Genomic DNA, 15,744 nt, shown 5'->3' with positions numbered 1-15,744 from the left:
TATTTAAATTGTTTGTACGTTGTGTGTTTGTGTGTGTCAGGTTGAGTAGGGGACCAGACTATGATGATAAAATATTAACCGTGTTGTTGCTCTGACTGTCTGCTGACCTGCCTGGATGGAGGTCAAACAAGACAGTTTGTGTGTTTGAATGTGTGTGTGTCCGTGAGAGTGTGAGTGATGTAGTCAGTGTTTGTATTTGAATAAGACAGTGGTAACACATTAGGGCGCAGTATGTATAGTGTAGTATACCCAGAGTGTGCTCTGATACTGTTTTGTGCTGATTGGGAATTGCCACATGCCCCCAAGGACACATGAGGTTAATTATGCATGGCCCGTGAATAATAAGCCACGACAGAAACTTCAGTGTCGTCGTGTCTTAGATTTTTTGTCGTTTCTTGTTAGTTTTTAAGTGCTGACACAGTATGTTGATAAAGAAATCACTCTTACATCAGAACTAAGTGTGAAAGTGTTAATATGGTCCCATTTACAGTACATGTATTATTTCATGGATCTCACACTCAGCCACATACTATATGCATCTCTGTGAGCAAGATCACAGACAGACTGACTGCATTATCTTGGTTTTTCTGGGTTACATAGACACATCATGGTGCAGAAACTTGATTGCCAAAAGCAAAAACAAGTTCTCCAAGATTGTTAATATCGCAGAGAAGGTGATTGGCAACTCACAGAAATAACTCTGCAATACGTTTGACAGTGCTGTGTGCGCTGGAAGGCCAATTATGTAATTGCAGATACCTCACGTACACTACACTCAGTCTGAGGGGCTGCCACCTGGCTGTCAATTTAGGGTCCCAAGGACCAGCTGGAACATATATAAGAAGTCTTTTATTCCCTGAGCCTTCATAGAGGCATTGGATGATTGCACTGCTGCAGGCAACTTGTTATTTAATGTGCTTTCTTTTATTATTTATATAAAACATTTGCTGCTGCCTGCCCATTGGCACTGTGTACACTGTGTATTTGTATGTTTTTAATGGTTTGTTGTGTTATGTGTATTGGATGTACCTGGCTGTACTTGGGAGAAGTCAAAGACATATTATCAATGGGGTGGACAGTAAAGTCAATTTGGTCTTATCTAATCTAAATTAATGTTTGCCCGCCATGTTTGAAAAATAATTACGCTGCAAAGATGTCGTCTTGGATTCCCCAGTGGTAGATAAAGTATGATAAAGTGCCGTCTAGGTCAGTGGTTCCCAACTGGTCCAGCCAGGGGGTCCAGAATCCTCCTTCGTCATTAGTTTAATGTCCACACCGTTTATATATTCAGCGTCATACTCGCGTTTGGCTATCTCGTCGAGCTAATTGCCGTCTTTGTTAAGTAGCTGTCTGTTATTCACTCACTCTACAACAGGAAACAGCACTTCAAAATAAAAGCTTGTGCCAGAAATTCACTGTGCTTCAAATAAAGACGTGTCAGGTTTGTAAAAAATAAAGTTTTTTACAAACCTGAAACGTTTGCAAGTCAATTGAGGTCCATTCAGAGTGGACCCATGACCTGCTTTTTTGACCGCGACCCACCAATTGGAAACCACTGCTCTAGGGTAGCCTTCTCATGGAGGTGATGTAGTGACATATAGGCCTCCCTACAGGCTAAAATCGCAGCCCTTCAGACAACCTGAGACCCTAACTGACTTTAGCTGCCATCAGTAAAGACCCTGCAGATGTTACTACCACCTTACTGACGTGGTTACGCTTGAGGAGGACAGTTTGCAGATGCATCTTGCTAGAATGCCTTTTGACGTTCTTGAGGTTGTTTGAGCAATCAGATGGTAGTGCGTCTCTAGTGCTTCTTGGTTGCATTAACAGAACATCTTTTTTGATATCGGATACATATCCAATCCACTCAAGAAGCATCAGATGTAAAGACAGTCGTAACTGGGCTGCAACTCAGACGACACTTTGAGTTGTGATGGGACATTTCTCTCTGTTGCTGCCTGACATCTTTCTGACCATCACAGCATATTCCTAAAAGATTTAAAGAATATAACAGATTATAGGAAACAAAACGAGAGCAGGAAAGGTCACCAAGTGGACCACTGGTTAAATCAAGTGTCAGAAAGGGAAAGTTGCACTGCATGTCTGAAACTAACCCGTGTTTGACCCCCAGTCGGGAGAGATGGATGGACGGAGAAGTGACGAGTAGAAGACGAGCAGGGAAACGAGTGGGAAAGTTTACCTTTCTCACCCTCCGCTCTGAGCAGGGAGGGAAGCACGGAGGGAGGGAGGAGGATATTGAAACGACAGGGGAGACGGCGGAACAATGAGGGGATGAAGAAGAGCGAGGAAGGATGGAGGGGAGGCAGGACACGGACACAACGGATGACAGAACGGATCAGAACATGAATAGAGGAGATAGTAGGAGTGAGAGAGAGCAAATATTATGAGACTGCCTACTGTCTACACACACACACACACACGCACTCACACACACACACACTCATACACACACATCCAGCTGTGACCAGTCTATGTTTCCCTCCAGTAAACATCATATCCAGCCCTCTGGAGTCATGGCAACAGATATCTTGACAACCTGATGGGAAAGCATCTTTAATATTGGTGTGTGTGTGTGTGTGTGTGTGTGTGTGTAGACATGAGAGGAAAGCTGTCTTATCAAGCGTGTAAAGTACTTACGTGAATAATTATACAAATATTCATTAATAATCAGGTTAAAAGGTGTTTGGTTTACATGTGTGTGTTAAAAACCCTGATGAAGACGGCCTTGTTGGGACAAATAGGTACATGAGAGCAGCTTGTGTGCTCAGGGTTCAACAATAAGGATTGCCCAGAGCAAGGAAAATGCCACAATGGGCAACTCACTTGTCTGATTGGGCAAGGAAAAAATTGTGTTTACTGTTTAATACTTTCTTGTCTGATCCAGAGTTGATGATGGATGAAGCTAAGGAGTGAGCCATCTCACTTTCTTCTCATTTCTGATGAGAGCTGCACAATTAGTCTTACTTGTTTTTTGATAACAGCCGATAAATAAAACAATTTTTATATAGGGCAAGTAAAAAGTGACTTTGAGCAACTAGATTTCTGACTCACTTGCTCGACCTGGCAGGTGAAAAATAAGCCATTGACACTGAACCCTTGTGCAGCTTCATTTTCTGTTTATCTTGCACCTGCAGACCGGCTCCTGGTTTATTTATGTTCCGAACTTTCTTTGTCACATCGGCTTCCTTCCACCACGTTGTCTTAGTTTGTCGTGTTTCAGTTTTACTTTGGATTTTGGAAGGCACAGCTGGTTATTTAGCGTTTTTTGGAATATTTGTTTGATTTGCATAATGTCATTGCTTTCATAGGCTCCAATATTATTTCCAATAGGTTGCCAATGTATTCAAGTAATAGTTCACCCAAAACAATGTAAACTCTATTAGGTACTCAGCTCTATCATGGAAATCCAGACACTAACACTTTCGTTTAACTACTGCTAAAGAAAGCATATCCTCTGAAGGGAGTTGTTGTGATTCACGCACAAATTCCTTCACAGGAGGATAATCTGAAGATGCTTTGTTTCGCAGTAGTTTAGTGAAAATAGTTGTATTTGAATTTCCTTCAGTCCACTAACGCCATGTTCACCGTGGACGCGCAAGTTCCCCAATATGTCAGTTGTCGTGCAGCCACTCATCAGGATTTGCCCGGCTGTTTATACCAGAAGTGCATTTCTCTGTGCTGCTCAACAAGCAATTCTACTCGTCTGCTCTTTTCTAACCACATGTAAAGCTCTGTCTCAGTCTTCTTGTTTGTGTGTGCGTGTATGTGTGCCTTTGCTCGTCTATCTCGCTCTCTGTTTAAACTCAACTGTGGAATATGTGGAAGCACGAAATGCATATTTAATTATTTATCATAATCAGATCCTCGATAATGTCCGGAATAGATTATCAGTGTGTTTTCTTGCCAGATTCACTTGCAGGAGAATGAGAATAGACACAAAAACAATCGCTGCAGATCACAAGCCGGCCATGGAGCTCATGGCCTCGGCATGTCCAATGTGATCAGCCCAACTGGTAAAAATAGGTGCGAAAAGGATGCTGGGAGTGTTCCACAGAAAACCGTTGCGCTTCCGCATCCAGTGTGAACCCGTTGTAACTGATAAAAGACACTTGGATAATGCCGCACAGGAATTTCTTTCGTTGACGATGAAGACATCACATTTTGGGTTTACTGCACCTTATACTTCATTCTGCTTAACTTAGACCTGTTGTACTTGTTCATGGACAATTTTTGTGTAGCATTTGAGGACACTAGGACTTTATTGTTGTCTCCTTTGAAAACATTGGGACTTTATTATTAATGACAGTGTTTAGTTTTTTATACTGAATGGGTTCTACTGATCCCAAACAGCTAGGAGAAATTAAAAATACACACCAAACTAAAGTTCGGGTCTCAGGCAGATATACGATGCAGGATTTTCCTTAAAAACAATGTATAGACTCATACAGAAGTAGACCCTCGCAATCATCACTTAGGACCCACTAGAAGTGTGTGGCTGTGCATTTTTCTGCGGAGAATCTGTCCTCTGCCTGTATTTTTTTAGTTTCTTTTTAGTTTCTTTGTTCAAGATGTTTATAGGCATGTATGCCCACAGTGCTCAGGTGAAGTCAGGGCTTTCTAAAAAGATAGTGACCAGGTGCCAGACCGTATGCATCAGACATCCAAGAGACACAAAAACCAAATACAGCAAGACAAAAAGCGAAATGAGAGGGAAACTGGGGTTGGCTTTTATTTTCACTTTGCTGGCAAGCGTGTTTACAAACAGTAACCTACAATCGTGCATAGCATACCTTTAACACCACCATTTTTCTGGAACAATAGAGAGCTTATAGGGAGGTGGGTCCTATATACACAGGGTTGGAAATTAACACCAGTCAAATGCTAGTAAAATATATGTGGCTGCTAGAATGTCTCTACTCAGCTGCCAAAAAAAAACAATGGTAATTTCTTGAGTTGCCGGTAGATAATGGAATCCATCAGCCAAAATGGCAAGTGGACAAAAAAGTTTATTTCCAACCCTTTATACAGTTTATATTGTTCTTGAGTGAACTGTGTCTTCAATATTTAGATGTTAATGGATGGGATGTTTTATGCCAGATGCATTTACTGGACCTCTACTACAGCTATTGAGGCCTTGTTAGAGCCACTTAGGTCAGACAGCAGCGCTTCACAAGCTGATTCAAAATGACGTGCTTTGTATCACTGTGTGAGGCCTAAAGGGGACTGTCTGGACACCAAAAGCATCTTAATATGGGAATGGACGCAGGTTTAGCTCACAGTTAAAACTCTGCTCAGCCTGTTCTCTACTATACCCAATTATCTCGATATTGTCAGCTGACAGTATGATTTCCCTGTGGGTGCTTACAATCGCCTGTTGGTGCCTGAGCTCCCAAGCAACCGCATAATCTGCACCTATGACTGTCTGCGGAAACATCTGCAGAAATACAAGAGTACACTTTATGAAATAAAACCCAGTAGGGCAGAACTAATAATGAAGGCAGTAAATTTGATGCTGAAATGGTCACAGCGACGGACTGTCAGCCAAATAGACTGCTTACATTTGTCAAGATAGCTTATTTTTTTATGTGAGGACATTTATCATGCTGCTCACCAGTCTTTGGTTTTGTTTAGATTAATCTGTCCTGCCCAGTGTGTTCACTGCTCTGCCACAAACACAGATTTATTTTCCCTGCTGTTAAAGGAATTGGCTCTGTTCATGTTCATATTTTGGATATCTTACAGTTCTGTTTTTTAAAGACAGAAGAATTTCATGTATTGTCTGTGTCTTTCTTATATTGTTACCTCTTTATTATGTCCTTCCCTAACCAGTTTACTAAGAGGAAAATAGTCAGCCATCACATCTTATTTTACTTTTTTTTTTTTTAATTGGCTACTGTATGTTATTGTTCCATTAGAGTGGAAGTGAATCACAAAACAATTTAACTGTACTTAGTTTGATCTTTGGCCAAGATATGACACTGCCATCACACTTAATATCCACCTAGATTTGCTAGAAAACTACTTAATATTTCACTTTTCCACCAGCAGGATGCAGCCATCTTTCAACAAGCTATTTGGTGACATCACGAGAATGATTGTTTAGGAACGCGAAGTATAACAGTGGTCTTCAGACTGACTGATGATGCTTTCAGGCCTAGAGTTGTGTTGCTTTGGTCTGAATCAGGGTCTAATTTTGTTACAAAGTCGTATAATTGCCTAGAGTTGGTTCGTGTTCTCACGGCAGCATTTACAAGAGGACCAGATCAAATGCCTTGTGTGAGAAAGCTGCTCTTGATTGGTCAGAATTTCCATGTGGGAAAAATCCAGGAAGTAAAGCAAACGTTGAAGAAGAGTACACTTGCAAGATAAATGTGACACTTTCTAATGTCACAATGGAGGGACAACTACGCAGGTTGATTTTAGCGCTGCTCATCGTGGACTATATTGCTGTCATTGTTCATTTTAGTCAAACCATACAGTTTGAAAACGAGGCGCGGCTCCAACTAGAAAACAATGTTTTGATGCATTGGATGTGCTGAATGTGCATATTAAGGCAGTACAGGAGGAGGTGCACATTAATAATCATCCAGGACTGTAACATGCTCATGTTTAACCCAAACAATGTGTCATGTGACTGCAGTTGGTTCAGATCCAGGTCGGAACACCTTCTCACCACAAACGAACCGCACCAGAGTTTGTTTGTGACTGCCTCTTTTCCCACGAAGTTTGATGACAGCAGCAACATGAAACTGAAAGGATGCCTGAACTTGAAAGTCAGTGCGTTGGTTGGTGCATGACTACGTTTAAAAGAAGTTACTGCAGCTGGCAAACCACACAAAAAACTTCTACACATGAAATATGTGCTCTACCACTGTCTCCATCAAGTTTTCAAACCACAACAGTAATGCGAGATGCTTGTAACGTTATGTTAATGTCATCATGTTGCAGTTAACACTACACTAACCCAGTGGTAACGTCCACAAGCCACCTTATATCATGAGCAACACCTAGAAGTCAATTTCTGCATCATGAAGTATCATAAAAATAAGCAAACAGTATGACTCACCATCAGAACTGTCACAGACACTTGAAACGCTTAAACTTGTCCCGTTTCCCTGTGTGTGTCGGGTTAGATTGCTAGTGATGCCAGATTGGTTTTGCATTTGTCAGCCCAGCCTCTTCTTAGTGCGCATAACAGACTTTTATCCTTGACGTGGAGACACACAAGATCTTGCTGGCTTCTCAGTAGAATTTGGAAACAAAAAGCTTCTAGCTCAGCATCGAAATTATCTGATGATAGTCTCAATTTAGATCATAAACAAAAAGTTTGACTCCGTTTACTTCACACCACTTTTGTTATGGCTCCTCTCCCAATTGTATCCATACAAGTAATCCCAAACTCCAGTTCTTCTGTCAAAACAGCAAGTAGGGTTAACTTACTCGTTGATCTAATGTGCGTCCCACCTGTCGGGTGCTACTGCTGAAAAGTCATCTCCTGTATTTCTGTGCAATTCTCTTCTCAAAATATCTCATATACTGGCCATAAAAAACATATTTTCAGAGAACAAAACAATCATTAAAGAACAAAACATGTTTTACAATACCAAGTTTACCAAGGCTACCTCCGCAGCTCCTCCTGGTGAATAAGAGAAGACCTTGGTCTGAAACTAGGAACAGCTAGGTTGTTTTCAAAAGATGGCTTTGCCCTGTTGGTAAAAAAGTGAAATGCTATCTAGTAGCTAGCAAATCTAGATGGATATCAAGTTTGATTGTGGTGCCACATTTTGCCTAAAGTAAAAATCAAATGAACCACAGTCATATTGTTCAGTGCTTCATCTCCACTTTACATTGCTGATTCAGATTCAGACTGAACTGAAAGTTTAAAAACACGCTGTAAAGAGCTTCCAGACATTGTCCCGTTAAAGAAACACAGCTTTTCAAGGTTGAAGCAATGAAACTACAGACTGTCGCATCGGCGATACTGTTTGGTAGCTGAGCTCTGTTTTGTTCTTTCTTTGTGTTTCAAATGAATACATTATTTGTGACAAACAGAACTAAAATCCTTTTAACAATATGGGCTTTCTAAGAGTGGATATAAAGTGTACTGGAAGTGAGCAGAGAGGCACAGACAGAAAAGAAAAGGGTTAGTTTGGTTCACTGGCCTTGAGCTCTCTCTGAAATGAAGCAGAAAAACTGTTTGTGTAACTGACTTCATCTCTTTTCTCCTCTGTCTCTTTCCATCAAGCCTCCATTTCTCTCTTTGTCTCTATCACCATAACAATCCCTCTCTTCTGCTCCAACTCTCCTCTGTGTTGTTGGCAGCGTATTTCTTCTTTCTCTCTGACCTTTATACCGTCTCTTACTTTCTCTCCTTCCCACTCAATTTCATTTCCCTTTATTTGCTGGTTGCTAATTCACTTTCACTGCTCATCTGGGTTTAGGTGGCAGCATTAAGCAAAGTACCACAGACAGTCCCATCCTCCATTTACTGGGGATATAATCACTTCACTGTGTGTTCTGGGTCAGCTCTGGGGTCTCCACCGGGATCAGACAATAAACCACCTCCTCTCTAACTATTTTACCCTTTTAATGTATGTTCTTGTTCATCCTGTATCGCCCTGTATCATGCACCACCTCACACGTTTTCATTGTGTCTGTCACTTTTCCGTCACTCTGTATATCCCTCAACACCTCCTTCACTGGTTGTTTCATGTCTCAGACACTGCAGAGCTTTATGCTTCAAAGACTCAGTGATACCTCTGCTTTCATCACAGACCTCAGACAGTGTCAAGTTTTCATTTTATTCCAAGCTGTCTTGCTGCTTTTAACCGCTGACCTCTCCATGATACTTCCTCTGGTTTGGCCACAGAAATGAGGCCTCTGGTTTACCGCTGATCTTTCGACAGAGACAGCGCTGTAGCCGAAACAAAACTTAATGCTGCACGATAAGAGGAAAATGTGTGTTATGGGATAAACTCATGAAAAATAGTGATGACGATATCTCTTGCGATAGCTAAATAGATAATAAAGTGTACTCAGTCCTTGACTCAGACTTACAGAGCGATTGTATATACACACTGATCAGCCACAACATTTAAACCACTGACAGGAAGTGAATAACATCTCATCACAATGATCATCTCATTACAGTGCAATGTTCTGCTGGGAAACCTTGGGTGCTAGAGTTCATGTGGATGCCACTTGACACGCACTACCCACCCAAACACTGTTACAGACCAAGTACACCCCCCATAGCAGAACAATGCACCATTCCAAAACACAAAAACTGCTCATGAATGATCCGAGGAACGTGACAAATAGCTCAAGGCGACGACCTGGCCTCCAAATTCCCCGAATCCCAATCTGATTGAGCATTTGTGGGACATACTGGTTCCCCAGAGCTACCCTTGATCCATGGTGGGGTGTGCTGTGGTATCTGCAACCAGGGCATTGGCGATGGATCCTTTGAGCTGTGTGAGTTTTGAGTCATGTCCCATAGATGTCAAGTGGCATCCACATGAATGCCAGGATCCAAAGTTTCCCGGCAGAAGACTGCAGTGTACTGAGATGATTGATGTTATTCAGTTCACCTGTCACTGGTTTTAAAGGGATAGTGCACCCAAAAATGAAAATTCAGCCATTGTCTACTCACCCATATGCAAAGGGAGGCTCAGGTGAAGTTTTAGAGTCCTCACATCACTTGCGGAGATCCAAGGGGAGAGGAGGTAGCAACACAACTCCACCTAATGCAGGCTGACGGCGCCCCAGATTCAAACGTCCAAAAACACATAATTGAAACCACAAAATATCTCCATACTGCTCGTCCGTAGTGATCCAAGTGTCCTGAAGCCCCGACATAAAAAGTTGTTTGGAAAAACATCATTTGAACTCTGTTTTTAGCCTCATTGTAGCCTGTAGCTCTGACTGCCTCTCTGTACACTAACTTTTTATGTCGGGGCTTCAGGACACTTGGATCACTACAGACGAGCAGTATGGAGATATTTTGTGGTTTCTGTTATGTGTTTTTGGACATTTGAATCTAGGGCGTTGTCAGCCTGCATTAAGTGGAGTTGTGTTGCTACCCTCTCTCCCCTGGGATCTCCGCAAGGGATGTGAGGACTCTAAAACTTCACTTGAGCCTCCCTTGGCATATGGGTGAGTAGATAATGGCTGAATTTTCATTTTTGGGTGCACTATCCCTTTAATGTCTTGGCTGATCGGTGTACATATGTATATCTTCAGGAAATCTCCACAGTACATTTACTATCACTTGACAAGTTTACTGTTAATTTGTTCTCTGCTCCGATCACTAACAGCTGACTGTTCTGAGGGCATTCACCGCCATCCTCTCTGTCTCTGTCTACACTACTCTTATAACGCCATCATTCTCAGCCCAGTCATATGTTTTTCTCCAAGACCCATTGAAAGCTCTTTTGCATTTCAACTCCTATGTTGTTTTAGGATTGACCGCCACATCATCTTTGAAGTGGAAAGCTTCCCTGTGTCTGTTGTTGTGCAAAGACAGACACAGACAGAGCAGAGCGAAGTCTTTAAAAGTAGAGCAGAAAGCATATGTCACTTGCTCACTCGCGTTTTTGAGCACAGGCCAGTTTGGGACCAAAGTACCTCTTTACTGGCCTGGGCCATCAAGCAATCCTTATTGTTGAACCCGCCTACAGACAGGATGTAATTAAATACGTTGTTACTGTATCACAGTCTTTCGTGATGTATTTATTGCACAAGTTGACAACACAATGACAATAAAAAAACAATATATTATGCGTCCTTACTGTATTGTAGTATGGTGTTAATAAATAGAAGGACAGCAGTTAAAAGATAAAGATATCATCATACCACACATCAGTAGTAAACCACTATATGTCCCTGAAGAAAACACCAGCTCTTACTGCTACAATGGAATATAGACAGCTACTACTTTACTGATTGTCTCTTGTCTTGACCGTCCTGTTCTGCAGAAACCAGTAATTCTCACATTCAGTGTAATGTTGTGCTGTGTAAATTAAATCTGCTCTCACGAAGAGAGTGTTTCAAGGCTGGATGTCAAACAGTATATCATATCAGCAGTGCATGTCTCAGTAAGTGGGTGTTTCCTCCTCCGTCAGGCTCTCTGGTTTGACCCTGACGTTAATGGAGTGTGTCTGAGGTCCTCCAGGGCAGGCAGAGTGATGTACGTCCTCTTCTGTGGTCTATCTGACACACACACACACACACACACACACACACACACACACACAGTTTTATCCCTTTGGTTTTGCCTTTATCAGCCTGGTTCTGTTATTGTGGTCGCTGTTGTTCATCCGTTCTTACCTTACGGTCTTTCTAGCTGTAACATCATATCTCTTTCTACTCATCCTCCTTTTGGTCAGTATGAAGCCGGCCTGTCGTAGCAGGTGCGACCCTCTCTGGTCTCTAGGCAGTCTTGGTTGCTGCACGCCTCCCTCAGTTCCCTCTGGGCTAGAGGGAAAAACAACATTAAGATAAAGAGGAACTGATGCTTAGATTGGTTTGAAACTAGGTGGTAATGGCGCGGATCAGCCTGAAATTTAGATTTAGTGGACTGATAGTGGGTGGATGCTGCAGGATGACCCAATGTTTATAAGCACAGAGGCCGGAAACACTACTGGATATTATGATTTAAAGCTTTTTTATTTTTTTACAATGCTGTAAATTCATTTACTGTTTAGATGTTTTGTCTAACCTGTCTTTCTTTTTCAGACTGTTTTAAATGTTTATTCACCTTCTCCTTTATATGTACTTGCTTCCCAGTAAGTCAGCTGGCTGTAACAGATGGAGAAGAAGATATGGAGGCTTTTAGTGTGCTTTACTGGCATCAGCCAAACAACAACACAATATTGCCTACGCACCATTGAATAATGAGATTACATAAATAATAATAAAAAAGTAGAATTCATGAGTAAAATGAAAGAAAGCATGTATTTTCAGTGTCTCTCAACAGGAAGTTTCTCTCTCTGTTTCTTTGTTTTCCAGGGACCTGAGTGAAAATAGCATCCAGGCCATCCCAAGGAGGGCCTTCAGAGGAGCCACGGACCTCAAAAACCTGTGTGTGAAAGTATACACTACGACATACTCACACACAAACACATGCACACATGCACACACAAACAAGCAGTGGTAACAATAGAACTGCAATTGAACTGTGAACATCACACGCCTGATTAAGATTTCACATCTGCAGTATCTTCCAGTGTATATCCAGTTCATAGAGAGAGACTGCACATTGTAAGATGCACCAGTATGTTTGAACTTAAAGACGACCAACTGCATTATGCCTATTTCCAGGTTCATACTTGTATTTTTGGTTTCTGCTAGAACATGTTTATATGCTTTAATGACAAAAAACACTTCATTTTCCTCATATTGTCTGAGCAGGAACACCTGTTTTCACCCCCTGTCTGAAACACTTTGCGTCTGTCTCTTAAAGCCCCCCATCCCGAATAAGCCCACTCTGCTCTGATTGGTTATCGTCTTCAGGTTTATCGTATCTTGGCGTCTCTGCATCATCATTGCAGCCGGGAATGGCTGTAACAGAGAATAGCAGCACTTTCCACCAATAAAGCTTCTTAACACAACCGGAAATGTTCCAGCAGGAAATGATCCGAAATCGTGGAGAAATTTACAACATTGGCACCCAAGATTCAACGTTTTCCTGACGTTAGCATGTTGCTTCATTTGGTAGTGTTGGCTACATAATGTAAACACTAGAGTCACGTTTTTACCAAACACTTTCGGTATGGTACCTTCGGGACCAAAAGTAACCCTTCAGACATGGTACCTAGACTATACATCTGTTTAGCATTTCAACCACAAACAGTACTCTTAAATCACTCATTGCTCCGTCCAGCACTCGCTGTATTTCCTCATCAGCGGTGACACAGACAGAAGTCTGCATCTTGTTTATCGTAAACGTAACACGGTTGCACACCGACATTTTCAGAACAAAATGTAATGGCTGCAGTGTCCTTGCATTTTAGTTTTGGTCCTTCTCACGCAAGGTCAGGGGTTTAGTGTTTCCGTAAACCACAGGAATGACATTCTGCAATGCTTTTTTTCCCAAATCCCTTTGAAACTGATATATAGTTTTAAACACTTAAATATCCACTCACTACTTAAAGGGATAGTGCACCCAACAATGAAAATTCAGCCATTATCTACTCACCCATATGCCAAGGGAGGCTCAGGTGAAGTTTTAGAGTCCTCACATCACTTGCGGAGATCCAAGGGGAGAGGAGGTAGCAACACAACTCCACCTAATGCAGGCTTACGGCGCCCCAGATTCAAACGTCCAAAAACACATAATTGAAACCACAAAATATCTCCATACTGCTCGTCTGTAGCGATCCAAGTGTCCTGAAGCCCCGACATAAAAAGTTGTTTGAAAAAAAGGTCATTTGAACTCTGTTTTTAGCCTCACTGTAGCCTGTAGCTCTAACTGCCTCTCTGTGCACTGCATTCACGTGTGTGCACTTGTGTGAGACCGTAAGACATGGGCACCGCGTTCATATGTGTGTGTGCCTGCTTTCACTGGTCTCATGCTGGCTGGTTGGTGCAGCCTGGACCCAAATGTTTTTGTTGCCATTTGCGGAGCCTGGGCTTCCTACAGACACCGGACATTTTCACAGCATATTCAGAGGACATGAAGCTAGTGGATCGTGAGGAGATGTTTGCTGTATGTGACATATGACCTGACTTGTGACTTGCTTGACCTGAGCAATGACTCGACTTGACTTGCTTGACTTATAGCAGGAACTTGACTTGACTTGCTTGATTCTCACTGCAACTAACTTGGGACTTGTTTGAGACTTGAAGGTAACTGTGTGTGTAACTTTCCCCCATGTCTGGAACAAAATGTAACAGGCTGCAGTGAGAGTCTGTCTCAATGAGATATTTAAAAATAGCAGGTTTGCGCATTCAGTCCTTCTCAGGCAAGCTCAGGGGTTTAGTGTTGCCGTAGCCCACAGAAACGACTTTCTGCAACGCTTTTTTTTCCCTCCAGTTCAGTTGAAACTAATATATTTTTTTAAACGCTTGAGGATCCACTCATTACGAAATGTATATGTCATCCAGTAGCAACAACTGTTTCAAACAGAGTTTTCAGAACGATCTGAAGCCTGATGTTTTTGCTCACAGGGATTGCTTCTACATATCTTTACCTCATTATTTAAAACCACATTTCACATCACACTTAATATGAACATCTTCATTGTGACACTATATATTAAAGGAAATGTGTGTACATGGCAACTTGCGTGAGACTAGCTGATGGCTAGTGATGGTGCTAGAGTCTCGTTTCATTTGTCGTTGGCATGAGGGTCAGTAAGTACTGTCTGTATTTTCATTCTAAGGTGGCCATTTCCTTTAAGACACTAAATAAGGGAAAGCATAATTCATGAAGGTCCCCGTCAAGTAACCTGCAAAAGATTGATCAGTGGATTGATTACTTGGTCGGCTTAACTGACTGACTAAATATCATTCTGGTGTTGTGTTCCTTTAATTACCAGTCAGCTGGATAAAAACCACATCAGCTGTATCGAGGAGGGGGCGTTCAGAGCTCTGCGATCTCTGGAAGTACTGTGAGTAAAACTTAAAGCATGGAGTCTTTCAAATACAGATTGTTTGGCATGTCTCTCACTTCTTCTCATTATATCTCTTCTTTTATCTATTTCTTTTCCCGGTGTGACTATTTGTTCATGTTTTGCCTTTTTGTCCCCACTTTCTTCATGTCTCTCTCTTTCTTTCTCCTTTCTACTCGATTATGATTTCTCCCACCACTCTCTGCTTCCTGTTATTTTTATTCCTCTCTTCCATTTGACTGTTTCTTTCTTTTCCTCCCTCGCTCCCTTTTTCTCTATCTCTATATCTCTCTTTCTCCCAGAACGCTGAACAACAACAACATCAGTACTATTCCAGTCTCCAGTTTCAACCACATGCCGAAGCTCCGCACCTTGTGAGTCCTTCATTTCAATGCACTACGTTACCCAGAATGCCACATTGTTCACTCTGGAAACAGAACCACAGTGACAGCACAGACAGATACTTACCAGTACTTGTTTCTTATTTTTTTCATCTCTCCTTCTTTATTTCATTCTTTTATTTCTCCTTTCTCTGTATATTGTGGTTAATTTCCTTTCTCAATACTTCCCCACCTTGTTATTTTCTCCCACCGATCCACTCCTTTTACATATTCCGTCTCTTCTTTGGCTTCTTTTTACACCCTCCTTCTTTATTTGTTCCCTTCTTTCTTACCTTGCTTTCCTTCCCCTTTCAATTTCCTCCTTTCTTTTCGTCGCACTCTTCCCTCCTTCCCCATATGTTCCCATTCTCTGCCTTCTGTCCTTTCACATCATTCCTTTCCTCCCTTTTTCACTTTTTCCTCCCTCCTTCACTCCCACCTGTCCTCTTTCCCTCCCTCCCTCGCACTTCCTCCCCTGATCTTCCCTCCCAGTCGTCTCCACTCTAACTCTCTACGCTGTGACTGTCACCTGGCCTGGTTGTCTCCATGGCTGCGGCAGCGGGCGGCTTTAGGCCTCTACACTCAGTGCAGCTCTCCTCCCACGCTGAGGGGCCTCAACCTCGCCGAGCTGCGCAAGAGCGATTTCGCCTGCTCAGGTACGGCAGCCCAGTGACAACAACACACTGAGGTTCACTTGTGGGTGAGGGAGTCAAAGTTAGTTTTACTTGTTT

General features: G+C 42.1%; 1 protein-coding gene across 2 annotated transcripts in view; it reads left to right on the top strand.

Moving 5' to 3' along the window:
- LOC117255211 (slit homolog 1 protein-like) overlaps nucleotides 1–15,744 on the top strand; it is a 118,070-nt gene that overhangs the window by 43,430 nt on the left and 58,896 nt on the right. For both annotated transcript variants that reach the window (XM_033623877.2, XM_033623876.2), the window contains exons 5-8: nucleotides 12,031–12,102; nucleotides 14,562–14,633; nucleotides 14,936–15,007; nucleotides 15,506–15,669. In XM_033623877.2, coding sequence (XP_033479768.2) covers nucleotides 12,031–12,102; nucleotides 14,562–14,633; nucleotides 14,936–15,007; nucleotides 15,506–15,669 — 380 coding nt within the window. The remainder of the gene's footprint in view (nucleotides 1–12,030; nucleotides 12,103–14,561; nucleotides 14,634–14,935; nucleotides 15,008–15,505; nucleotides 15,670–15,744) is intronic.

The sequence above is a fragment of the Epinephelus lanceolatus genome, chromosome 3 (assembly GCF_041903045.1).
Source record: "Epinephelus lanceolatus isolate andai-2023 chromosome 3, ASM4190304v1, whole genome shotgun sequence".
NCBI classification, from domain to species: Eukaryota; Metazoa; Chordata; class Actinopteri; order Perciformes; family Serranidae; genus Epinephelus; species Epinephelus lanceolatus.
Note: the sequence above shows the minus strand (reverse complement) of the source record. Positions and strands in the feature narration are given on the sequence as shown.